At 39.1% G+C, this 27,829-nt stretch overlaps 1 protein-coding gene across 1 annotated transcript in view; it reads left to right on the forward strand.

Moving 5' to 3' along the window:
* The window catches only part of MCF2 (MCF.2 cell line derived transforming sequence), a 179,639-nt gene that overhangs the window by 80,004 nt on the left and 71,806 nt on the right, over positions 1-27,829 (forward strand). The window contains exons 3-5 of the mRNA XM_062182994.1: positions 3,796-3,864; positions 14,995-15,109; positions 16,688-16,778. Coding sequence (XP_062038978.1) covers positions 3,796-3,864; positions 14,995-15,109; positions 16,688-16,778 — 275 coding nt within the window. The remainder of the gene's footprint in view (positions 1-3,795; positions 3,865-14,994; positions 15,110-16,687; positions 16,779-27,829) is intronic.

Consider the following 27,829-nt stretch of genomic DNA (forward strand, 5'->3'; position numbering starts at 1 on the left):
CCATCCCAGTTTCCCACATAGGGGACAGGGACCCATGTACTTGAGCCATCTTCTTCTGCCTTCCTAGGTGCATGAACAGAGTGCTGTATTGGAAGTGGTACTCTTGAGACATGGCAACCAAACCAAGGCTTTGATCTGTTGTTCCACAACATACGTCTATTCTGGGAATGTCCTCTATTTTATTTGTGAATAATTGAACTTTGTACATGAAATAGCATGACCAGCTTCCTGTCAAATGTGAATCTGGACAACAAAACATGCTGTAATGTGAACTTGAACCAACTTTGGTGATCCAGGTTTTTTATTTTTCATGCTCTGGAGTAAAAGAATTTAAAGGATCAACAAGAAGAATGTTATAAATCCTATTTGTCTTACTGTTGTATTTCAGGGGAAAATCTATGTGGAAATTCAATAGAGTCAGATACAAAGTTAGGTGTAAGTCAGTGTCACAATTTTCTCCAAAATCAGTAGTCTTTGTTCTCAATAATCTTAACTTGTTCTTTGTGGCTGTTCACTGATAACTCCATAAGAATCTTCTGTTGCGATTCCTGTGTTATCTCTTCCTCCTCTGTTCTTTTTCCCAAAACCTGATTATTTCTTAAAGTTGCAAGATCTGCTCTTAACTGTCATTTGATCCTTTTTCATTAGTATGGAAATGTCATTTTATTGGCACATTTGTGGAAGACATTTTAGGATAAAAACCAGTATGGCTGTCTTTATCTATGAATTTTCCATATTGCTGAATCCTGTAGGATCTAAGGGATCTTAGAAACCATTGGTATATTGCCCTCACTTCTAAAATGTGAGTAATGAGGCCAGGGATAGGGACTGACTTGCTCAACTTTTCACAGCAGCTTAGAGACTGAGTTAACACTAAATCCTGGTCCTCCCACTCACAACCCACAGTCTTTTATTTTATTCCCCAAAGCTCTCTTACTATATGAATGTCTAAATTGTAGAGTGATGGACATAATTTCTATAGCTATGCAAGAGTCTGGATGGTATTGGGAAGAATCTAGTTGCCCACATTACTATCTGCAGATCTGCCCTCTGCCATAAAATTAGTCAATTTGTTTTGATAGTATTCCCACTGATCAAAGCGGCAGACAAAATTGGGCTTGTTAACATACAAGGATATTTGTATGTCAGATGCTCTGTCATTGAAAAGCTTGAACATGTTTTAACAATTGCTACTAAGGTAGGCTCTAGAGAGCAGAGAGAGTTCTAGTTCTTTTTACATTATCCTTCCTCCATATCTCCATGCCTAAAAAAATCATTCTGTGACACATACTTGTGACTGTTAAAAATACATTTCCTTATCTGAGGAAACGTGTTGCATTGAAAGAATAATTGCAATGAAAATGTGCATGGGTTGGCCTGGTATGCATCTGGAGTATGTATGTGTGCGTGTGCGTGTGTGTGTGTATTTAATTATAAGACATTTTTAAGAATTTGTTTTGGGGCCAGCGCTGTGGCATAGCAGGTAAAGCCACCGCCTGCTGTGCCGGCATCCCATATGGGTGCTGGTTTGAGACCCGGCTGCTCCACTTCCGATCCAGCTCTCTGCTATGGCCTGGGAAAGCAGTAGATGATGGCCCAAGTCCTTGGGCACCTGAACCCGTGTGCGAGACCCGGAGGAAGCTCCCGGCTCCTGGCTTTGGATCTGCACAGCTCTGGCTGTTGCAACCAACTGGACAGTGAACCAGCAGATGGAAGGACCCCCCCCCCCCCCCCCCGCCTCTCCTTCTTTCTCTGTGTAACTCTGACTTTCAAGTAAATAAATAAATATTTTTAAAAAAAGAATTTGTTTTTATATCCTGACAAACTGCAAGTTTGTAGCGACATGCATCTTATGAACACTGATGTGTTAATTGCTTTATGTTTCAAAGGTTAGGGGGGCATTTTGTGGCAGATACCATCTTCCATAGTGTGACCCATTGAAAACTTATTTCTCTAAATCCCTTGAAAAAGATTGACCTTGATAAATCACATCCACATGGTATGATTTGAGAAGTACTAAGAAGGATAATGGTTGTCAGCTTGACACCACCAGAGACCAGGACTTTGAAGGTACTTTGCATCTGATAGCAGGTGGAAAATATGGTTTCAGTAAGAGATGTGGAACTACAGGCATCAAAACAATCCAAAATAGCCTAGTTTGATGACCTATTTTCTTCTGTTTTCTAAAAAGAAAATTATCCTTGTTCCTGGACCACAGGCAGGTATTGGACTTTGATTTTTGGCTCCTGTAGAGTTCACTAGAATTGAACATTTACAAGTTAACACTTAAGATTGGGACAACTAAAACTACTGAACAATGCATGAACGTTGCTCCATTTGTAATGATAAAAATGAATTAATATACTACTGGTTTATTTTAAGGATTTATTTATTTATCTGCAAGTCAGAGTTACAGAGAGAGAGCGAGTGAGAGCGAGAGCAAGAGTGAGAGAGAGAGAGAGGTCTTCCATCCGCTGGTTCACTCCCCAATTGGCCGCAATGGCCGGAGCTGCGCCGATCCAAAGCCAGGAGCCAGGATCCTCCTCCGGGTCTCCCACATAGGTGCAGGGGCCCAAGGACTTGGGTCATCTTCTACTGTTTTCCCAGGCCATAGCAGAGAGCTGGATTGGAAGTAGAGCAGCCGGGTCTGGAACCAGTGCCCATATGGGATGCCGGCACTGCAGACCAGGGCATTAAACCTGCTGTGCCACAGCGCCAGCCCCAATATACTACTGTTTTATGAGCACTTACTGTTATGCTGGATATTTCACAGTTATTTGGCATAACACCTTGTGAGGTAGATATTACTATGCCCAGCTTCTGGATGAAGAAACTGAGATTCAGGTTAAGTAACTGCCCATATTTGTACAGCCAGTAAATGCAAAAAGCTGGTATTGGAACTCAGGTCTATCTGACTCAGAAGCCCACATGTTTAACCACTATACTGTACTTTCTCAGGGTCTTTTCCTAAGACTCTTTTATCTAAGATGGGATAATCATATGTACCTCAGGGTTATTTTAAGGATCCCCCAAAATTAGATCTTAGAAGCACTTTGTACTGGTAATAAAGATTTGTAGAATGAAAGACATTATCGAAAGTAGAAGATAGTTGGCTACAGTGTTTCCATATGACTATCTACCCTTCAAATAAATCCAGAAGTCTTACAGTCAGCACCTTTGCTCCTTGGATTTCTGGTGAGTAAGAGTAGTTTATGGGCCCAGCATAGATTTTTTTTAAAATTTTTTAATTTTTTGACAGGCAGAGTGGACAGTGAGAGAGACAGAGAGAAAGGTCTTCCTTTTGCCGTTGGTTCACCCTCCAATGGCCGCTGCGGCCAGCGCATCTCGCTGATCCGAAGGCAGGAGCCAGGTGTTTCTCCTGGTCTCCCATGCGGGTGCAGGGCCCAAGCACTTGGGCCATCCTCCACTTCACTCCCTGGCCACAGCAGAGAGCTGGCCTAGAAGAGGGGCAACTGGGATAGAATCCGGTGCCCCGACCGGGACTAGAACCCAGTGTGCTGGTACTGCAGGCGGAGGATTAGCCTAATGAGCTGCAGCGCCGGCCCCAGCGTAGATTTTTGAGGAGTAGGTCACTGGTCTTATGTACCTAGGGATATGTCCACAAGTGTGATTTCCTTGCCATGTCACTGAGAGATGGAAAGGAGATCAGCAGTCATCTGTGGACACAGCTCTGTGGGAACCTCAGAGTTCTTTCCACCACAACGAGAGAGCATGTGTATTTCTAACTGTACTTTAACATGGATGTTGTTTTCTTCCCTTTCTCGTTTGTTGCAGAAACTGAGCTGTTCCTCCGTGTAAAGGATATCAGTCATTTCTTAATGCAAGATATTGCCTTCTTGTCTGGTAAGGAAACTGAATTGGTTAGCAGAGCTAGCTTGTTACTTATTATATAAATATCATATATACATATTATATAGTATATGTTAGTATGCATATGCTGCTTATATAATATGTAAATGTATATATTAGTTTGAGAAGCACTATTTTAGTATACATTTATACATTGTGCTCATCTTTGCTAAACAAATGGACATTTAGAGGATAGAGGTTTTCAGCAATTAGAAGTTCTATACATGTTTAGACATGTGACTAAATCCAGCCTAGCCCCTCTCGTACATTTAATGTTCAGAGGAGTCTCCAGAAACCCATGCTAGTTGAATTAGGATCTATCTGCTTGCATATGTGCAAGCAAGGTGAGAGGGTAGCTGCTGAGGTAGCTTTTTCGAGATTTTCTCCTTTACCATAGCTCTGATTACTCAGACATATATTACAAATGCTGGGGAATCACCCTAATTAAGCAGTATACACTGGGCTTTTTAAAAAATCTTCAATTTACATCTGTTAAAGAAAGTTTACTTTGCTAAAATATTTATTTGTATATAATTTTTAAAAAATTGTGGTAAAATAGATGTAACATACAATTTACCATATTAACCATTTTAAGAGTACAGTTCATAGGGTGGGTGTTTGGTGTAGCAGTAAAGTCACTGCTTGGGATGCTCACATTTCATATTGGAGAGCATGGGGTAAAGTCCTGTGTAGGCTTCTCATGCAACTTCCTGCTTATGTGTACTTTGGGAGGCAGCAGATGAAGACTGAAGTACTTGGATCCCTGCCACCCATACGGGAGGCTTGTTGCAGGCATTAGGGGAGTGAAAAAGCAGACAGGATAGCTCTGTCTCTATCTTTAAAATAAAATGAAAATGCATAAATTAAAATGTCAAACAAGAATACAGTTCAGTGACATTAAATATATTCACATTTTTTCTGCCACCCTCCAATATATTCACATTTTTGTGTAGCCATCGTTACCATCCATCTCCAGCATATTTCTTCTTGAAAAATTGAAGCTCCTTCCATTTCCTCCTCCTCTTAGTCTTTGGAGACCACAGTTTTCATTTCTGTCTCTAAGACTGACTATTGTAGGTAGATGATATAGCTGGAATCATATATGTATCCTTCTGTGCCTGGCTTATTTCTCTTAGTATAATGTTCACAAGGTTCATCTCTGTTGTTTCTGTTGTCACATGTGTCAGAACTTCTTTTTCAAGGCCAAATAACATCCCATTTTACATGGAATATTTGATATTCAGCAATGCTTCTTAAATTACATATTATTAGAGTGTATAAGTATGGTAAATCATCCCTCTCTTTTTCTGGTCAGATTCTGGGGAAAGTTTTGCCTTAAAACAAGCATATTACATTCAGAAGTGAGAGTAATCTAAACTGTATAATTAAACATCACATTAAATTAAACAACATCAAATTAAATAAAGAAAATTTTACCAGTATATGCATCGTTTTATGAAAATGACTTTCTTAAATGTTGAGTGCAGGAATCTATTTTACTCTTTTAAATATTTGCCTTTCCCAAAATGACATCTTCATGCTCAGTGTTGTTTTTTTGTTTTTGTTTGTTTGTTTGTTTGTTTTTTTGCATTTTAGGCTTTTATTCAGTGAGAGAAATCATAGGAGAGTGAGAGCTTTATCTAAGAGAGAGAGGTAAATCTGGATTCATACCGAGCACCAGGAACCTGACACGTGGAGGAGCATCCAGGCCAGGAAACCTAGGGCAGGTGGCCCAAAGGCCATGCACCCTGGAGACACAGGGCTACAGCCAGCCCCCTCCTGGCAAGAGGCCAGGGAAGAAAGGGGCATTTAACCCACTTCCAAAGGGGAGTGGTTAATTAACCTGATTGGCCGGTGGGCACTCAGGTGTGGCTAGGTAGGGGCATGAGGTCACATAGGGGCGTGGTGAAGGTATCAGGTAGGGTGTGAGGTTACACAGGGGCGTGGCGAAGGCATGGGCTTCCAGCTCACAAACCTAATTGATTTTAACCTGTATGCCTGCCTACTTCATTCCCCCATCAGAGACTCCATCCCCTTAATCCTAAGGGAAGTTGATGGGCGTCAAATCATCTCTTCTGTAACTGCTTCCTGCTTATGAGGGGCATAGTGCAGGCCCTGCCTATCCAGGGCCTGGAAGTCTCTGTCTATCCTGTCTAACAAATTTGTTTTGTGAGCTGGAGCAGTCTCGGTCATTGCCAACATCTGTGTTCCTGCATGGTCAGTTCGTGTTCTGAAACATGTAAGTTGCTAGTTAGCAAAGGCAAAACTGGAGCAAAACCAATTGTAGGTGGGGTGCCCCTTTAGATGAAAACAATGTATCTTACAGTGATAGGCTACCCTTATGTAGATTATAAATCCATTAAGCTTGAGTACATAGAATAATAACAGAAGAAATCATTAGGTAGCTTTATCCTCAATAACAGTTCCCATAGACAATCAAGAAAGGCAGGTACAGCATGTTTGCCTTAAGGAGACAAAGGCAAAAGTTTTACTTATCCTTTTTGCTTTGAAGTACTGAAGGTTTCTGATTAGCTTATAGGAACAGTCAGGCATGTCTTTCACATTCACCTGTGAAGACTTAAGAGGTAGAAGTTTAGTCCTAATTTCACGGAGGTAGTCGTGTTCAGTAGGACCTGGTAAGGTCCCTTTCAATTTCACTGAAACTGATCTGAAGAGGATCTTCTTATGAATGGCTTGCTCAGGAATTTCTAATATTGGAGTTTTTGTTAAAACTCCTTGATTCCTTGGAACACCTTTGCAGCTCCCCTGTCCAGCACAGTGTCTGTTTCAGAGGCTTTTAAGCAAACACAAGGCTTAGAATCCAAATCCTGGAATCCATGACAACTTTTGTAGCTACCTTTTTCAGTACAAAGTCTGCATCAGGGCCTCTTTAAAGCTATATACAAAAGCTTGGAATCCCAATTTTGGAATTCAAATTCCATAGAATCCTGTCATCAGCAATTCCCAACACTGGAGCTTTTATTTAGAAGCTCCTTAGTTCTCTGGAACAACTTTTGCAGCTACCCTTTTCAGTACGGAGACTGTATCAGGGTGTCTTTAAAGCTATACACAAAAGCTTGGAATCCAAACCGTGGAATCCAAAGTCCACAGAATTTTGCCATTCTCAGAAATCTCCTTGGCTGCCTTTAAATATCTGACTCTATGTTAAAACATACGAGATAGGAATTTTACAGAGAGACATGTATCCAAGATTTTACATTTGAGGCACTTAATAAACTTTAAAGAAATACCTAGGAATACAGGCAATGGAGCTTGACACTTAGACATAACCAGAACTTATGATGCATTATATCACACAATAGAACAAAGCAAATATTTGGGATCAAGTTTTACCATTAATGTTAATATTGTAGCTCTTTTGAGAATAGAGGTCCTACATGGGAAGTTAGTACACAGTGACTCCTGTTGTTAATTTAACAATTAACACTCTTACGTGTGACGTCAGTGATCACCCGAGGCCTTTGACATGGGCTGCCTAGGCTATGGAAGCCTTCTGAGTTCCGAAAACTCCATCAGTATTCAGACAGGGCCATACACAAAGTGGAAGTTCCTCCTCCCTCCGGAGAAAAGTACATCATTGTTTGATGGCCACTCTTTTCCACTGGGGTCTCACCCAGGGAGGTTCATCTTTCTCCACAAGTGTCCTGGCTTTCCACACTTGAAATGCTCTTGTGGGCTTTCCAGCCAGACCAGAACGCCTTTAGGGCTGATTTTGAGGTCATTGAGTGCTACTTAAAGTGATTGCCACTCTATGAGTCTGTTGTACAGATTCCTTCCCATGTTGGAGCATTTACTTCTCTTTAATTTGATTTACTATTAGTAGTTAACACTTGATCCTATAGACATGATTACTTTAACTTAATCCCACCTATATGATCACTTTAAAACTTAAGATGTTATCATTACCATCTAGCCCAAGGGGATTTGCGATCCCATAGCAAATTTTAAACTGTACCCTTAGAAGTAAGTCCGCAAAAATGCATGTAGAGCTATACAGCTTTACAGTCTCTCTATAGGACCTGAGAAAATAAAAACAGACACAGCTCTTCATGAGCTTAATTATTTTTAAGCATTTTACATGGATACATTGTATTAACTATAATTCCTTAATCCCATCCAGTCGAAGGGTCTCCCAATTATTAAGTGTAGATTTTTCAGGGAGTCTCCAAAGAGCAGATGTAGAACTACCCATAGTTAAATCACCTTGTAACCTGGGGAGACAGAAGGTAAATAGGGCTAAGCTTTGGCCCAGTTATATCTCTGATCATCTACCTTGACCAGTAATCTGACATCTCAGTGTTACTATGCCTATTATAGAGCTTAATGCATAGATAACATACCAAGGAAATATAAACCACCCAGTCTGAGAGACACCATTCCAAACTTAAAATCCGATGCAGATGTGAAAATAAACCACCCAGTCTGAGAAACACCATTCCAGACTGTTAAAATTTCGCACAGAGGCGAAAATAAACCAATTAAAATAATAAAAACATGATTTAATATACATTGTTCTATTAATCAGGCATGTAGCATGTGGTGGGCCACGGGGGCCATCATCTTGGGATGGCGTCTGTTGCCCATCTTTCTGTGAGGGCGGAAGTTCCACCCTCCACGACAGAAGCAGAGTGTCCTCCATGTTTAAAGCTCCTCCTCCCTGATGCTAACACGTTTCTAAGCAACCAGACCAGTTCTCCAACTCGAAATCAGCATTGAAAGCTTGTATGATAAGGCCCAGGGACAAGGAGAAATGTTTTAGAACATTTTATTTATTTATTTATTTATTTATTTTGACAGGCAGAGTGGACAGTGAGAGAGAGAGGCAGAGAGAAAGGTCTTCCTTTGCCGTTGGTTCACCCTCTAATGGCCGCCGCGGTAGCATTTTTAAGCTGCTGATACTAGTTAACAACTTAAACTTAGAAAAGCACGTAAATTGTCTTTGAAACACACTGCAACCAATCTAGAATCTTTAGATTTTCCTCTGTGTAAATCTGTTTTATCTTCTTATTACATTGCACTAGCAACAACACCGAAGTCCTTAAAGCCAGAAACCACGAAAAAAAACAAAAAACAAAAAACAAAAAAACAACCCATGCCTTCCTTTTTGAAAGCTACCAGAAAAACAAAAGAGAAAGAAAGAAAAAAATCTTGCTTGTCTTTTGCATGAGCGAGCTGCTCTTCTCCCCCAGGGTGGGGTGGCTCTAGCCTCAGTCCACATGGTCGACTACCACACTAGGCTCTTCTCCCTGCACCCATCTCAGCTTGCTTAGAGTTTGTTATGGCTGCTGCCTTTACATTCCAGTAGGGAGGGGGCTAGCTTGAGACAAGGGTGGAAATGCAGCTCCTTGTGGGTCACCCTCCAGTGGACCTGAAACTGGGAGGCCAGATCCAGGGTGCCGTGGCACCTAGATCTGGAGCCACTTCATACCGCAAGTCTGGCCATCCTATCCCTGCCTTGCAGCCAGCACCAGGGCAGAAGAAAAAGACATGCCCTTCCCCCAGCACAGTCCATGAGTGCAACCCAGCAGGGAGGGCACTTTGGAGCCCTGCGTTCCCATGGCTGGGTGCGCAGGGAAAGCACCAACCCAGATGGAGGAGGGAAAGGGTACAGGCAGAGAGACAGGGTCAGAAGCCACAGGAAGTCCGCTCTCACCATGCTGCCTAGTTTTAAAATTTCTTAAAAGCCAGTCCTTTCTTAAAAATTACAAGTCCCTCTGTGGTCCCCATATAATATCAGAAAACGAGCCCCTAAAATATATATCAGAATATGGCCCCTAAAGTTCCCCAGAAGTGCCATCTGGGATGCCACATGTTACTGGAATTTGAGGTGTCATATGATATCACCATATGCTTATTAATAAATCCCCAATTTTAATAAGCCCGAGAGGGTTCTTGCCTAATATTTAGAGAAGAATTCTAAATACCAGCATCAATAAATGAGGCAGCATGGTACATTTTAGGCTTTTATTCAGTGAGAGAAATCATAGGAGAGAGAGCTTTATTTAAGAGAAAGGTAAATCTGGGTTCATACTGAGCACCAGGAACCAGCCACATGGAGGAGCATCCAGGCCAGGAAGCCTAGGGCGGGTGGTCTGAAGGCCATGTGCCCTGGAGATGCAGGGCTATAGCAAGCCCCCTCTTGGCAAGAAGCCAGGGAAGAAGAGAAGGCCATGCTCAGTTTAATAAAGAAACATTTATTTTATACTTAATCCTAATTGGACACTGAAATCTGGTCTCTGTATTTATGATTATATTTAGCTGTAATTTTGAATTATTGGTAATTTAATTAATGTAGGTTTATGTTTTATTTTATAAGTGAGTAAATGTGTGGCATTTGCAGTCCCATACCCAATCTACAGCTTTGCTTTCCATGGTGTGAATTTTCCACAGTCTACTGAGGTATAAAAATATTAATTGAAGAATTTCAAAAATAAACAATTCCTGAGTTTTAAATTACACACTGTTCTCAGTGGCTTCATCAAACCTCAGGTTCTCCTATTCCATCTAGCCTGGGTTGTGAATCGTCTCTTTGTCCATCCCAGTGTCTCCACACTGAATGTGCTATCCACCTGTTAGCCACTTGGTAGGTTTCTTGATTATCAATTGGCTCTCACATTATCACAGTGCTGGTGTTCAAGTAACTCTTATTTTATTCAGTAATGTCCCACAAGTTTAAGAGTAGTGTTGCAAAGGAGACAACAGGGCATCTAACATGGAAGAACAAATTAACTGTGGTACTATGTAGCAATACAGCAGGGCCTGTAGGAAAACAGAGTATGTTACATACAGGTTTGGCCCTATCCACAGATTCGGGTATCCACTACAAGTTTTGAACTATATCCCCTGTGGATAAAGGGGCACTACAGGACTGTCCTAGTAAATTTGATGGGTATGTTAGGTTCACTTTTAAGATTTGGAGATTTTACTTAAAATCATCAGTAGTTCCCAAGCTGTGTTACAAATAGAATAATCTTCAGGGCTTCTTCTCTGATCTGTGCTTATCCTTCTTGTCTGCTTTGCAATTATGTTTTTTAAAAGATTTTATTTATTTATTTGAGAGAGAGAGTTGCAGACAGTGAGAGGGAGAGACAGAGAGAAAGGTCTTCCGTCCGCTGGTTCACTCCCCAAATGGCCGCAATGGCCGGAGCTGCACTGATCCAAAGCTAGGAGCCAGGATCCAGGAGCCTCTTCTGCTCTCCACGTGGGTGCAGGGGCCCAAGCACTTGGGCCATCTTCTACTGCTTTCCCAGGCCATAGCAGAGAGCTGGATTGGAAGAGGAGCAACTGGGACTAGAATGGATGCCATATGGGATGCCAGCGCTCCAGGCAGAGGATTAACCTACTGCACCACAGTGCTGGCCCCTGCAATTGTTTTAAAAGTGCTTCTGCCTTTTTCTTTTTAAGAAAGGGTTTCCAAAGGGAAAATACAATTAAAACCTCCCAATTTAGAATATAAACAGCTCTTTGGTTCTTTAGTCACAAATTTACTACCTTGTACAGTACTTGTAAGTGCTCAGTGGTAATAGCAGTTTATAGATTAGTCAGGGATAATTTGCGCTTATAGGAGCCATGTATCATTTCCTTTGATATGTGCAGTTTGCCTAAATGCTAGGTGGTTCCAATCTTAACAAGAGTGCTCACCATTTTTCTTGGCAACTGAATGGTTATATCACATGCAAGAGATGCATTAAATTTATATTATTTATATAACTAGTTCTACATTATGACCTACTAATAGAGGCCCTGTGTTTGATTAATCTCTTGTCTCAGAGTCATATACTTCCTCTATTGGGTTCCTTGAAAACTTGTGGATGGAAGCCTTCATTCTCAAGGTTATCTTCACCCTGCTCTTTCATTCTAGAATATCACACAGTAAAGATTCATCATCACTTAATTTAATACTTTGGTCTGGTTTGCTTTGAAAGGTAATTTATAAATGAGGATTCTCTCTCAAATATCTTTGATAAAAATTAAAGCAGTTAAATTTATGTTTCTTTATGTACATTAGAAAAGAATATGTATTCTGCTTTTGTTGGATGGGGTGTTGTGTAGCTGTCAATTGGGTCACGCTGTTTGAGAGTTTTGTTCAGATATAAAATATCCTTGTCTACTTATTTGATCAATTATTGAGAGACAGATGGTGAAATATCTGACAAAAACTAGACTTTACTATTTCTCCTTGTAATTATATTGTTTTTTGCTTTGTGTATTTTGAACACTTATTATGTGCATAAGCATTTATGATTATGTCCCCTTTAGGAGTTGACTAGTTTATCATTATCTTCTTAATACTCATTTTTTCATTTTTACCAAAGATGTATTCATTTATTTTGAGAGTCAGAGTTACAGAGACAGGGACACACACACACACACACACAGATCTTCCATGCACTAGTTCACTCTCCAGATGGCTACAATAGCCAGAGCTGGGCCAGCCTGAAGCCAGGAGCCAGGAGCCAGGAGCCAGGAGCATCATCCCAGTCTCCCATGTGTGTACAAGCTGCCAAAGGACTTGGGTCATCTTCCCAAGCCATTGACAGGGAGCTGGATCAGAAATGGAGCAGCCAGGACAAGAATCAGTGCCCATTTGGGCTGCTGGTATCCCAGACAGCAGCTTTACCTACTATGCCACAATACTGGCCCCTCTTTTTAATCTTCTTTCCTCTGAGATTTAGTTTGTCCAATATTAGACTAATTCCTTTTAATATTAGTATGATATATGTTTTTCATTATCTTTGTTTTTGATATATTTATACTTTTATGCTTAGAGTGTTTCTTGGAGGGAAAATATTGTAGGGTCTCTTTTTTTAATATAATTTGGTGAACTTTGACTTGAATCGCAGGGTCTAGTCACTTATAATTAATGTAATTATTCATATAGTTGGGTTTAAATTTACTATCATACTATTTGTCCTATTTATTATTTATCTTTTAAAAGATTTAAATTTATATTTAAAGTATATATTATATTTCTATATATATATGGAGAGAGAGAGAGAGAGGAAGAGAGAGAGAGAGAGAGAACTCCCATTTGTTGATTCACTCCCAAATTACCCAGAATATCTGGGGCTGGGGTGGGCTGAAGTGGGGAGAAGGTGCGGACAATCCAGAGACCCAATTATGTGAGCTGTTCTTGGAGTTTGCAGCGGTGGGAAGATGGAGTCAGGAGCTGGAGGCCAGAATTGAACCCAGGTATACTGATATGAGATGTGTCTTGACTGCTAGGATAAATGTCTGCCTCTGTTCTTTAACATTTTCTCCTTTCATTTCTGCTTTCTTTTGGATTGAGGTTTTTTTTTTTTATTACATTTTATCTCCTGCTATTGTCACTTTTTATTGCTTATTTACTTAAAAAATTGCATATCTTTATTTACTTAAATTTAGTCAAATAATAATTATGACTAAAACTCTCAAATCATTCTGTTAGTGAGCCAAATTCAAAGGCCACCCTGCATCTTTCCTCTTGAAATAATTTTTCAAATTCTATTTAGCACTTAATATTTACTGAGCACGCATTCCATGTGCAGGCATTGGGCTGGCTGCAGATTGGGATATTAAACACATCTCGTCTCTGCACTTAGGTAGTCTTCATTCTCAATTTTCCTCATCCTCCAGGCTGCATAGAGGACTACATGGCAGGATGCACAGATAGGTAGTGAGATGGGAGTTGGTCCCAGAATGAATGGCCAAGGTTCATTCAATTATTCCCTGCCATGAACTCTGATGATAAGTATCCCTGTTCCCAGTTCCTGTGAAATATGCTCAGGACAGCCTCAACTATGGAGTCCTGGAACCCATGCTTCCCCAGAGCTGAGACTTCCTATGTAGTCAAGGTAATGCTGCACACAACTGATCAAGTTCATGTCTTGACCCAGACCTCAGGCATCCACTTGGGCTGCACTTTGAATTTGATTCCACAGAGAATTTGTGGTCTTTCATTGCATTAATAAATTCCTATACTGTTTTTGTTGTTTCTCCCACAAATGCATTAGACCATCACTTATTTTGTATAATCTGTACTATGTATCCTTTCATGCTCACCATGATTCATTCTGAGTGTTCAATTGTATAAAATTTTCTACTTTGTCATCAGTCGCTCATTTGAAATTTAGCCTTAAAGCATTTATATACAAATGGTTATTTTCTAATCTTGATTGTCCAACTTCATGATCAGGTATTTTTGAATCACTTATATTATATGCATTCCATGGAAGTTTCTTCTGACTTTATTAGTTCATTTTACCCTCTTTTTATTTTATCATTTAAAGAATTTAAGAAGTTTATTTTTATCTCTTTGAAAGACAGAATGATAGAGAGAGAGAGAGAGAGAGAGAAAGTGTCAGGGTGTCAGGGCTGGGATAGGCCAAAGCCAGGAAGCCGGCAATTCCATCTAGGTCTCCCATGTGACTGGTTAGAGCCCAAGCACTTGAGTCATCATCTGCTGCCTCATAGGGTGTACATTAGCAGGAAGCTGAATCAGAAGCTGAGATAGGACTTGATCTCAAGCACTGTATCCCAAGCAGTGGCTTAACCTGTTGTGTCACAATGCTTGCCCCGCTTCGAGCAATTTTTTAAAAATTATTTAGGAACTGCTCTGTTGCTTTTTTTTTAAAGATTTATTCTATTTATTTGAAAGTCAGAGCTGCATAGAGAGAGAAGGAGAGGCAGAGAGAGAGAGAGAGAGAGAGAGAGAGAGGTCTTCCATCTGCTGCTTCACTCCCCAGATGGCTGCAACAGGAGCTTCTTCCGGGTCTTCCCATGCGGGTGCAAGGGCCCAAGGACTTGGGCCATCTTCTACTGCTTTCCCAGGCCATAGCAGAGAGCTGGATCAGAAGTGGAGCAGCTGGGTCTCAAACTGGTGCCCATATGGGATGCCGGTACTGCAGGCAGCGGCTTGACCTGCTATACCATAGCACCAGCCCCTCTGTTGCCTTTTATACTTAAGCTTGGTGCCATTTTGGTTTGTGTGGAGATAGTCTTCCTTGTAAAAGTTTTATTGATCTGAAATGGTTTTCTAACTAGTTCCCCTAAATTTAAAATCTTCTTTCTTGTGTTATCGTCACATAGATTGCTAATTTGGTTTATTTTTTTCTATTATTTTAGGTGGCCGGGGGAAGGATAATGCTTGGATCATTACATTTCCAGAAAACTGTAATTTCAGATGTATACCAGAACATGTAATAGCAAAAGTACTCACTTACCTGATATCCATTGCAAGGTATAACATTTCATTAAATTTTTTTCAATTTGTTTTATATCAAATACTCATTTATTATCAAAGAAGAAAAATGCTCATTAGTATATCTATTATTATTATTGTGAATAATTGAAAGATTTAGCTTCAGAATAGATAAGAAAACGTAACATAGAAGGACAAGCTAAAGCTACCTAAATTGCTGTAAAATATATGCTGAGGATCTATGGAAACAAAATTGGGAATTTAGCACTGTTTGTCCCCATTAAGAACATAATGACTTTAATTTGTTTAAAAAGAAATCTCCCAGCCAAGAGTTTGGGCAGCCGATTTTTATTCCTTCCTAGGATAACAAAAGAAGACTAAATCATAAATAGACTCAATAGTGATATTAGGCAATACTAGGAGGAATGTCTCGATATTAGAAATCATTTGGAATTAAAGAACTTTAAAACTTTAAAACAAAATTTCAAAAATTCCTAAGAGATTTCATTTACTCTCAATACAAATTTTTTATTAAAATATTTTTTGGCAGGTAGAGTTATAGATAGTGAGAGAGAGACAGAGAGAAAGGTCTTCCTTCTGTAGGTTCACTCCTCTAATGGCTGCCACAGCCGGCGCTGCGCTGATCCAAAGCCAAGAGCCAGGAGTCAGGAGCCAGGAGCTTCTTCCTGGTCTCCCATGAGGGTGCAGGGACCCAAGCACTTGGGCCATCTTCCACTGCCTATCGGCTATTAAAATATTTTTATTTATTTATTTGAAAGTCGGAATTACAATGACCCAGGCTGGACCAGGCCAAAGCCAAGATCCAGGTGCTTCATTCGGGTCTTCCACATAGGTACAGGGGCCCAAGCACTTGGGTCATCTTCTGCTGCTTTTGCAGACACATTAGCAGGGAGCTGAATCAGAAGTAGAGCAACTGGGACACAAACCAGCACCCATATGGGATGCCAGCACTGCAGATGGCACTTAACACACTACGCCACAGTGCCATCTGGAAGACAAACTTTTTAAATGAAGCATTTTCCAGAACATTTTGACATTACAAACCTATAATGCTAAAATCGAACAAAAATCAAATCCTAGAAGATTAAATTTACAGTATACCTGTTGAAGTTTGAAAGCAGTCTTTTTTGGGGGGCAGATAAAAGTTATGTTATCCATTAAATTACCTTCCCTCAAACATTATAAAAGAGAGATATCAATATATATATATAACAGCTTTTCTCAATGGATGAATGGATGGTTGGCTCATGGTATGTTACTATGAAAGTTAAATCTGATGTTGTGTAGGACAGCTGTCTTCTGGGTTTTCCACACTCAACATTGCAGTATCCCAAATATATTTTCATGACTTATCTTTATTACAATTATACTTTCCTATTTAAAAGATTGACATTAGTACTAAAAAAATTTTTAAATAGTGAGCAGGGGAATATAGAATCAAATTGTTCTCTAAGATAACACTTTGTGAGCTTTTTAAATCCAAATCAGCCTTTAGTTCAAACTTCTAATGTAAATGAAATAATCAGAGAGTAATTACATTTATAGTAAATTTGGTTTATTATCAAGAAAAATTTAATATATTATTTCTTCTTATAGACAAAATGGATCTGACTCCCGGTTTACCATTATTCTAGATCGAAGATTGGATACATGGTCTTCTCTCAAAATTTCTCTCCAAAAAATTGCTGTGAGTACCTATACGTAACTTCTTATTTTTATTTTATATTTTACTTTCTGTTTTTGTGATATCAATTATTTTTATAATGATGAAGACAACAAAAAATAGATTGGATAGTGAGTAGGGAAAGCATGAAGAAACATTGTAGAGGAGACTGAGGTGAAAAGAACTCCACCCAAAATGAAACCTAATTGGAAAGAATGAGTAGTTATTTGTTCAAGTTATGAGTGGGAGAAGACTAATGGCACTATATGCTTTTCAGAGCAAGGGAAGTTTTCATGGGATTTTTCTAAGTGGAAATAACTGTTGTATGCTCAAGTATATAGAAGAAATTTGGAAATAATAGCAACAAAACCACACAGGATTAAACACTTTTTAAGTTTTTTTAAAAGATTTATTTATTTATTGAAAGGCAGCATTCTTGAGATAAAGGGAGTGACTCAGAGAGAGAGAGAGAGAGAGAGAGAGAGAGAGAGAGATTGATTTTCCATTGGTTGGTTCGCTCCCCAAATGGCCACAATTGCTGGGTTTAGGCAGGTTGAAGCCAGATGTCTGGAGTCTAGAAATTCATCTGGATCTCCCATGTGGGTGGCAGGGATCTATGCACACGGGCCATCCTCTGCTGCCTTCCCAGGTGCATTAGCAGGGAGCTGGATCTGAAGTGGAGCAGCTGGGACTCAAATCACTGCTCAATGGGATGCCAGTGTCACATGTGGCAGTTTAACCTACTATGCTACATTGCCGTCCCCCACTTTTTTTGAAAGATATCTTTTATTTAATGAGTATAAATTTCATAAGTATAATTTTAGGAATATAGTTATTCTTCCCACCATACCTGCCCTCCCACCCCTACTCCCACTGTATCTCCTCCCTCTCCTATTCCCACTCCCATTCTCCATTAAGATTCATTTTAATTATCTTTATGTACAGAAGACCAACTCTATACTAAATAAAATTTCAACAGTTTACATCCACACAGACACACAAAGCATAAATTACTGTTTGAAAACAGGTTTTACAGTTAATTTTCATAGTATAACTCATTAAAGACACAGGTCCTACATGTGTAGCAAGTGCAGAGTGACTCCTGTTGTTAATTTAAACAATTAGCACTCTTGTGTATAAGATCACTGATCATCCGAGTCTCTTGCCATGACCTGCCAAGGCTATGGAAGCCTTTTAAATCCACAATATCCATTAGTATTTAGCCAAGGCCATAAGTAAAGTGGAAGTTCTCTCCTCCCTTCAGAGAAAAGCACATCCTTCTTTGATCAGCCCCCACTTTTTAAAATTTTGTTGTGCACCTTTCTAGAACTTTTTACGCTAAGATAGAGTAGAGAGGTGCTTCACCTACAAAACAACATAGCTTCTATACTACAATCCAGTACCCTGCCTTTTAAGACTTAGAGAAAATACTTTCCCTAATGGAAGAAATATGAGAGATACGATCTTTCCCGAAGATGCTGTTTTGCTTTTCTAGGCTCATGTCCTAGTCCATTTTCTATTGCTCTAACAAAATACCAAAAACTGGGTACTTAATATGGACAAGAGATTTATACAGCTCATAATTTTGGAGGCCAAAAATTAAGATTCGGAGGCTTTTTCAGTTTGGCCTCTGGTCAGGACCTCCTTGGCTGTGTTATAACATGGAAGATGGCATCATATTGGGGACAACTATGAGAGGGAGAGATCAGATGGCATGACAGGAAGCTAAAGATATTTGGGGTCCACGTTTGTTCTTTTTGTACCAAATTGCCTCTGTGGGAACCATTAATCTCTTCTGAGGGTGACACCTCCACTGACCTCTCATTAGACCCTGCCTCTTAAAGGTTCTGCCACCTGGCACATTGCCACACTGAGGACAATCCTCCAGCCCATGAAAGTAGGATACACTCTAACCAGGTCCAAACCATAGCAGCTCACTAGGAGACAGTGACATTGTCTTAAACTTCTTTTTCTTGTAAGACAAAGGAGATGAGAAACTTTCAGACTCCTGAGCGGTCAAGACTGGGTCTGTCCATGGAGGCAGCATGTGAGCAACTTCCTCTAACATATTAGAGTAGCTTTGATGCAATATTTTTCTTTGAAATTCCAACATTGTGAGCCATCTAAAGTGTTCACTTTGTCTCATGACTGACTCAGGAGGTGATTCCTACTTGAGGAAGTTGATTTAGTTCCAAATGCAAAGCGAAAATCTAGATTGTTGTACTTCCAAGACAATATTCTTGCTATACTATCTCATCAGCCAATGTAAAAATATACTAGCACCAACATGATAAAATGAATAAGATCATTATTCTTTTCATACACCACATGCATTATTCCTTATCTTGGCAAAAAGTCAGCAAAATGGTTTTTTATTTGTTTAACAGAGGCGTTAAATCATAAACATGGAGAGAAGAGCTAATGAATGTCTATGAAATAATCATACAATTAAATTGGAAAACCTTCATCTGTAGATTCCAAAATAAATTAAGTCAGATTATCTTTCATAATTAATGAGAAGAGTTTTTTTTTTTTAATTTATTTTTGGGGCCAGCGCTATGGCATATTAGGTTAAGCATACACCTCCCGCGCCAGCATCCCATATGGATGGCGGTTTGCACCCTGGCTGCTTCACTTCCAATTCGGCTCACTGCTAATGGCCTGGGAAAGCAGTGGAAGATAGCCCAAGTACTTGGGCCCCGTACCCATGGGGGAGACCTGGATGAGGTGCCTCTCAGCTTCGGATCAGCCCCTCCCTGGCCATTGCAGCCATTTGCGGAGTGAATAAGTGGTTGGAAGATCTCTCTCTCTCTCTCTTTCTCTCTCTCTCTCTCTCTCTGACTGAACTCTGCCTCTCAAATAAATAAATGTTTAAAAATTATTTTTGATTGGCACATAATTATATATATTAGCAGGGTACAATGGTGTTGTGATTCATGTATACATTGTGTAATGATCAAGTCAAATCAGGGTGATTAGGACATCTCTCACCTTAAAAATTATCATTATTTTGCCTTGAAAACCCTCATAATCTTCCCTTCTAGCTATTTCGGGGAAAGGTTAATTTGGGGGAGAATACTATCCACTTTAGAAAGTTTGTTATTTCTAAATTATTATCAAAGCAAAATTTTGTAAGACTTAAACTTGGAATAGAATGTAAGGAAAAATAATGCAAAAACAGCATTGGAATTTAAGTCACAGAGAAGGCTAGAACGAGAGTAAAATATCATTTAATACTACCTTCACAAAGATTCTTAGCATTCCACCTTAAAAATCCAACTGCGCAGAGCAGAAAGCCCGTCCCAGCAAGACTGCTCCTAGGAGGAGATTCATTTTTTCCTTCCTCCACTCTGAGGACATGCCTGATCTTCTTGAGCTGTCCAGCACAAGCTAATCCACAAAGGTTCAATCGGGCTAAGTAACTAGGGGAATATGTCAACTCTGAATTACAATGAGAAGCCCGGAAGGATCTGTCAGCTGACTAATCAGGGATAGTGGTTTTTTGCAGCACTGCCACTGTTGTAATGGAAGCAGCCACAGCAGCTTTGTTTGATGGAGATTTTTGGCTGCCGTTTTTAAATACTACCCAAGAAGCAGCTCATATTTCATCAATGTTGCATTGACAATTGGAAAAGAAGCGTGTAATTGTGCATAGGCGAGATGGCAGAAGCAAATCCCCCGAGAGGCAAGATGAGGTTCAGAAGGAATGCGGTAAGGGCTCTGCCTGCAGTCCTGGAAAGCCTATATTCCCAAGTTCAAATGCAGGAATGCTGCAGCACGGTGCTATAGCACAAACTGCTGAATAGGGCTTCTATGGCTAGATGGAGAGAATGGGGACTTGTATTTGCATGGGTTGCATTGATGTGATTACTGTGATATTGACATAGGGTAATTTAAGAGAATTGAAGAGGTAGAATATAATTTCAAAATCTGAACGTTTTCAAGTTTATGATGGACCGCCCTTAGTCATATTATTTGTTTTAAGACTGTATGAACAATTTTGAATAGCTTGGCAATGTAGCTTTAAATCATGGATTAAAATAATATCTAACAAATGGTTCCACCATGGTTGAATAGAGTATGATATCATTGACAGGTCTGGAGGTGATTTCATCAGCACTTAAAAAGGCAGTGTTTCTTGGGTGTACTACCTTAGTGCACAAGTGAAAAAATTTTAAAGTCAAAAATGATTTGAAATTTGTATCGTTTCAGTTTTCCTCCAAACTTAAACTTCAAGGAAGCAAATTTCTAGCCTGTTGACAACTTTTTTTCTTTTAAGGCAAAAGAAAGTGAATCACATTTCAACATAGGGCTAGAATTTGGAAATCTCTCCTCTCAGGTACATTTCTGACACTCTTCTACTTAAACTTTCCCTTCACTTATTCATTCATAACCAAATTTCAGAAAAAATTCAGCATAATCTTTAGGTGTATTTTGGAGAAATATTGAAATAACATTAGCTAATTTAATGAAAAACTGGTAATCAACTAGCTTTAAATGCCATTATTTTTCTTTCAAAATTTGAGGTTATGTTTTTGATATTATGGTTTAAAATATAAATTTGCTTACTAAAATCTTGAGACAACACACACAAAGAAGAAGGTAAAAGCTGGTCATAGGAAAAAAATGACATTTTGAAAAATAAGAATTTTATTGTTGAATGACAGTGAACATCAATGGGTGAGTATATGACTTATTTTCTAATAAAACTTGTAGTACAGAATGCTAATTAAAATTACACTTAGTATATGACTAATGGGATAAAATTGCATCTTAAGCTCTCCACATGATTTTGTATTATGAGATTAATAGCTCCCAACTTTCAATAGACAATTTATGGTTCATAAGAAATACCTGTGTATGTGCTTTGCAGTATTGTGTGCAGCCAACACTAGCACTTCTGCTCTCAAAGATAACTGACTTTAGCTTTCAGAAAGTTCCTATTTTCTTTATAACTTACATGTTTTCTCAATGCTAAACTTAGTCTCATGTTTATAAACACACACATTAATAGACACACAAATACAACATATAGGTAGTCATTGAAAAGATATTTGGCACTGTACTGCATATAATACAGGTTGCAAAGGTAAATGCGGAAAGGCTCTTGGGATGAAGGAGCTCTCATTCTAGTGAAGATAGGTAGGATATGTTCATCAATAAGTATTTCAGAAGAACTTCCAGCTGGTGGGGAAGGACATGACATTTGTTTGGACCTAAAGCAAGAGCATGTTTCTGTTTCTTTAATTCTTTCCTATGTTTTCTTCTCATAAAATGAGTTACTTTAAGTGGACACTAGCAACAGATATCTTGAAATGAAATTGATTACGTGAATTCCAAAGCCCTAGACTATGGTGGAAGACAAATTTGTTTTGCTTATATGAATAGGACTTGAACAGAATGGAAAAATTGACCTTGAAGGGTCTCTGGAGTTGGGCTGATCCTGGAGGCCACGTGGTAGGTAGCACCAAGATGGACAGTCCAATGGACTTTAGAGTCCAAAGGAGAACTGAACTGTGTACTTGGTGAAAATTGTAATGAATGGATCTCAGTGAGAGAGACTAGATAAGAATAGATACATTTGTGACAAGAAGACCAAGCCACAAGAAAGGAATATCACTTGGGACTTTCCTACCCCAGAGTTCATTTGGCAAACTGGTTGAATATTTGTGCAATAACTCATCCTTTCTGTACTCTTTAAGGGAGGGAATATGAGGGAAGAGTATGGAAGTGGCTCATGCCTTTGAAAACTATATTTGAGGGTATGAGATTTTCCCCAGCATATTCTGCAGAGGTGGATCAGACCTTATCAAGGTCAATCGTATGACAGCATCTCAACATTATAATCTGTCATGATATTAGATTATAACAATTTCTGTTCTGTGGTTTCCATGATGCTAAATTGTTTGCAACTTGTTTTGTAAGTTATTGTTCCCCATTTTTCAGATGCCAAGATCAAGGTATTCCTAAGTAGTAAATAGTAAATCTGGGTGTGCATTCAGTCTATTGAAGTGTTAAGTGTCCATAAAGAGCTTGCCTTTTGGATACAGATTGGCTTTACTGCCACTGTTTGCTATCTTTGGTTCAGTTTACTCATATGTAAAAGAGAACAGTACCTATTTCCCTGCAATATTATGAAAGCTAAATAAGCTGATATATAAAACAAACCTGATGCATGTGTAATGACTTCAAGTCAAGGATCCCTCTAACTAATACTTCCTTTCTTTGCCATAATGATAAAAAGAAAATCCATAGGAATATAAGTTGTTTTTATAATATATAACCAAACTGTATTGTACAAGGCATTTTAGACATTTTTAAAGAAATAACTAGAATCTGAAAAGCATGCATACAGTGTTTAGATTGCCTCCATTGAGGACCAACCAAAACAGTATTAAACTAGGGCAGTTTCTACACTTTAGGAGGGAAATGATATACCAGATTTATGCCTGCTGCTATTGCTGTTGGTGTTGTTATTGCTGTAACATCATATAGATGGGTGATGTGGGGATAGGTGTAAAGACAAGGGAGTGTGGCCGGCGCCGTGGCTTAACAGGCTAATCCTCCACCTTGCGGCGCCAGCACACCGGGTTCTAGTCCCGGTTTGGGCGCCGGATGCTATCCCGGTTGCCCCTCTTCCAGGCCAGCTCTCTGCTATGGCCCGGGAGGGCAGTGGAGGATGGCCCAAGTGCTTGGGCCCTGCATCCGCATGGGAGACCAGGAGAAGCACCTGGCTCCTGGCTTTGGATCAGCGAGATGCGCCGGCCACAGCGTCCATTGGAGGGTGAACCAACGGCAAAAAGGAAGACCTTTCTCTCTGTCTCTCTCTCTCTCACTATCCACTCTGCCTGTCCAAAAAAAAAAAAAAAAAGACAAGGGAGTGAAATATGTTTTCTAGGAGAGAATGGTGAGAGGAAGCTTGTTGTGTGCCCCTTACCTTGGTGGGCTAGTAAGAGTTGCTGCAGAGGGCTGGCACGGGGCCATCCATGTACAGTTATTAGACATATGGCTCTGAGCTCTATAAAAATGAACAACATATTTATCTTTACTAAGATGCATTTAAGCAGTCACATGTTAGAACACCAAAAAAAAAAATGCCTGAAAGCAGCTAAAACCACTGTTGTATGCTCTTTTATGCTTTTTATCAACAAACTGAAATAAAAATGACTCTTGGTCACATGCCTTTGCTTTTGTTGACAAGTTCTCAGAAAGGATTTATAGTTTTAAAATCTAGGGCTTGAATTTTGGGAAAACAGAAGTTGTGCTTTTTCATGTTTATATAACCATATAAATTAGAGATTCTTAAAGCAGCATATCCAAGAATCTAGAAATGTAGCATTTCCAAACTGATTTGGGAAACCTCAATGGTTTTCAGTTATACTTATATATTTTGTGATATGTGCACACAATACCATACAGTGTTTGTTCCTTCAAATACTAGATTCTAGGAGTATCTTAAAACATTTACTTACACAAATATCTGTGTTCAGAGAAAAGAAAGCAGTCTCTCTATACCTATGTGCATGCCCACAAAGATATATGCAACTAATTTTTTTTAAAGATTTATTTTATTTATTTGAAAGACAGAGTTAGAGAGAGAGGTAGAGACACAGAGAGAGGTTTTCCGTCTACTGGGTCACTCCCCAGATGGCCACAATGGCTGGAGCTGTGCCAATACGAAGCTAGGAGCTTCTTCCAGGTCTCCTATATGGGTACAGGGGTCTAAGGACTTGGGCCATCTTTTACTACTATCTCAGGCCATAGCAGAGAGCTGGATCAGAAGAGGAGCAGCTGGGACTAGAACCAGTGCCCATATGGAATGCCAGAGCTTCAGGCCAGGGCTTTAACACACTGTGCCACAAGGCTGGCCCCTATGCAACTAATTTTAAATCCGTAGGATCAGTCAGGTTAAAATTTTTTCCCAAAGAAACTGTTTATTTAATGAGTAAAAATTTCATAAGTACAACTTTAGGAAAATAGTGATTCTTCCCATTGTACCCCACTCGCACCCCCACACTCACCCCACTTCCTCCTCCCTCTCCCATTCCCAGTCCCATTCTCCATTAAGAAAAAAGAAAAGAAAAACTTTTCCTCAACAGTCAAGACAAGGACTATTCAACTCATTGTTTCTCAAAGTGTCAATTTCACTTCTACAGATCTCATTTCAGGTGCTCTATTATCAGATCAGGGAGAACATATGGCATTTGGCCCTTTGGAACAAGCTTATTTTACTAAGTATGATGTTTTCCAAATTCATCCACTTTGTTGCAAATGACTGGATTTCACTTTTTGTTTTACTGCTTTGTAGTATTCCACAGAGTACATATTTCATAATTTCTTTATCCAGTCTTCAGTTAATGGGCATTTAGGTTGGTTCCATGTCTTAGCTATAGTAAATTGAGCTGCAATAAACATGAGAGTGCAAATAACTCTTTTATTTGCTGATTTCATTTCCCTTGGGTAAATTCCCAGGAGTGGGATGGCTGGGTCATATGGTAGGACTATATTCAGATTTCTAAGGTATCTCTGAACTAATTTCCATAGTGGTTTTATCAATTTACATTCCCATGAACAGTTGATTAAGGTGCCTTTTCCCCCACATCCTCTAGAGCATTTGTTGTTTGTTGATTTCTTTATGAAAGCCATCCTAACTGGGGTGAGGTGAAACCTCATTGTGGTTTTGATTTGCATTTCCCTGATGGCTAGTGATCCTGAGCATTTTTTCATGTGTCTGTTGGCCATTTGGATTTTCTCTTTTGAAAAACATTTGTTTAAGTCCTTTGCCCATTTCTTAACTGGGTTGTTTGTTTTGTTATTGTGGAGTTTCTTGATTTCTTTATATATTCTGGTTATTAATCCTTTACTAGTTGCATTGTTTGCAAACAATTTCTTCCATTCTATTGGATGACTCTTCACTTTCCTGAGTGTTTCTTTTGCAGTACAGAAGCTTCTCAATTTGAAGTAATCCCATGTGTTGATTTTGGCTTTGATTGCCTGTGCCTCTGGGGTCTTTTCCAAGAACTTTGCCTATACCAATGTCTTGCAGGGCTTCCCCAAGGTTCTCTAGTAATTTGATGTTATCTGGTCATAGATTTAGATCTTTAATCCATTTTGAATGGGCTTTCAAGTAAGGTGTAAGGTATGGATCCTGCTTCATACTCCTGTATGTAGAAAGCCAGTTTTCCAAGAAACATTTGTTGAAGAGACTCCTTGCTCCAGGGATTGGTTTTAGCTGTTTTGTCAAATATAAGTTGGTTGTAGATGCTTGGATTGATTTCTGGCATTTCTATTCTATTGTTCTTTCCATCTGTTTTTGTACTGGTACCAGGCTGTTTTGATTATAACTGCCTTGTAGTATGTCATTAAATCTGGTTTTTTGATGCCTTCAGCTTTTTTTGTTGTATAGATTGCTTTACCTATTCGAGGTCTCCTGTGTTTCCATATGAATTTCATTATCAATTTTTTTTGGATCTGAGAAGGATGTCTTTGGTATTTTGATTGGTATCACATTTGCTTTCAGAAGAATTGATATTTTGATAATATTAATTCTCCCAATCCATGAACATGGAAGTTTTTCCTTTTTCTTGTATCTTCTATTTCTTTTGTTAATGTTTTGTAATTCTCATCATAAAGATCTTTAACATCTTTGGTTAAATTTATTCCAAGGTATTTGATTTTTTGGTAGCTATTGTGAATGGGATCGATTGTAGAAGTTCTTTTTCCACCTTAGCATTGTCTGTGTACTAAGGCTGTTGATTTTTGTGTATTGATTTTATATCTTGCTAATTTAACAAACTCTTCTATGAGTTCCAATAGTCTCTTGGTGGAGTCTTTTGGATACCCTATATTTAGAATCATGTCATCTGCAATAGGGATAGTTTGACGTTTGACTTGCTCATTCCCAATTTGAATCCTTTTGATTACTTTTTCTTTTCTAATGGCTCTGGCTAAAACTTCCAAGACTATATTGAATATCAGTGGTGAGAGTGGGCATCCTTGTATGGTTCTGGATCTCAGTGGGAATGCTTCCAACTTTTCCCCATTGATTAGAATGCTGGCTGTGGGGTTGTCATACATTGCTTTGATTGTGTTCCTTCTATACCCAGTTTGCTTATAGTTTTCACCATGAAAGGGTATTATATTTTATCAAATGTTTTCTCTGCATCTATTCAGATAATCACATGGTTTTTGTACTTCAGTTTGTTAATGTGATGTATCACATTGATTGATTTGCAAATGTTGAACCATCCTTGTGTACCAGGGATAAATTCCACTTGGTCTGGGTGAATGATCTTTCTGATGTGTTGTTGGATTTGACTGGCCAGAATTTTATTGAGGATTTTTGTGTCTATGTTCATCAGAGATATTGGTCTGTAGTTCTCTTTCTCTGCTGCATCTTTTTTAGGTTTAAGAATTAAGGTGGTGTTGGCTTTGTAGAAAGAATTTGGGAGGATTCCCTCCCTTTCAATTGTTTTGAACAATTTGAGAAGAAGTGGAGTTAGTTCTCTTTAAATATCTTGTAGACTCCAGCAGTGAAGCCTTCTGGTCCTGGGCTTTTTTTTTTTTGTTGGGAGGGTCTTTATTACTGATCCAATTTCTGTCTTGGTCATGGGTCTGTATAGGTTTTCTATGTCTTTATGGCTCAATTTATGTAGGTTGTATGTGTCCAGAAATGCATCCATTTATTCTCGGTTTCTCAGTTTGTTGGCATACAGCTCTGAGGATTCTTTTTTATTTCTGTGGTATCTGTTGTTACGTTTCCTTTTTCTTCTCTAATTTTATTGATTTGTTTCTTCTCTCTCCTATTTTTGGTTGGTTGGGCCAATGGTATGTCAATTTTGTTGATTTTTTTTAAAAAATACAGCTCTTCATTTTGCTGATCTTTTGTATATTTTGTTTCATTTTTGTTGATTTCTTCCCTAATTTTAGTTATTCCTTTTCTCCTACTAGTTTTGGATTTGGTTTGCTGTTTATTTTCTAGATCCTTGAGATGCATTGAAAGCTTATTTTTTTGGTGCCTTTCCATTGTCTTGATGTAGGCATCAATTGCTACAAACTTTCCTTTTTACACTGCT

This window comes from Lepus europaeus, chromosome X, assembly GCF_033115175.1.
Source record: "Lepus europaeus isolate LE1 chromosome X, mLepTim1.pri, whole genome shotgun sequence".
Lineage (NCBI taxonomy): Eukaryota > Metazoa > Chordata > Mammalia > Lagomorpha > Leporidae > Lepus > Lepus europaeus.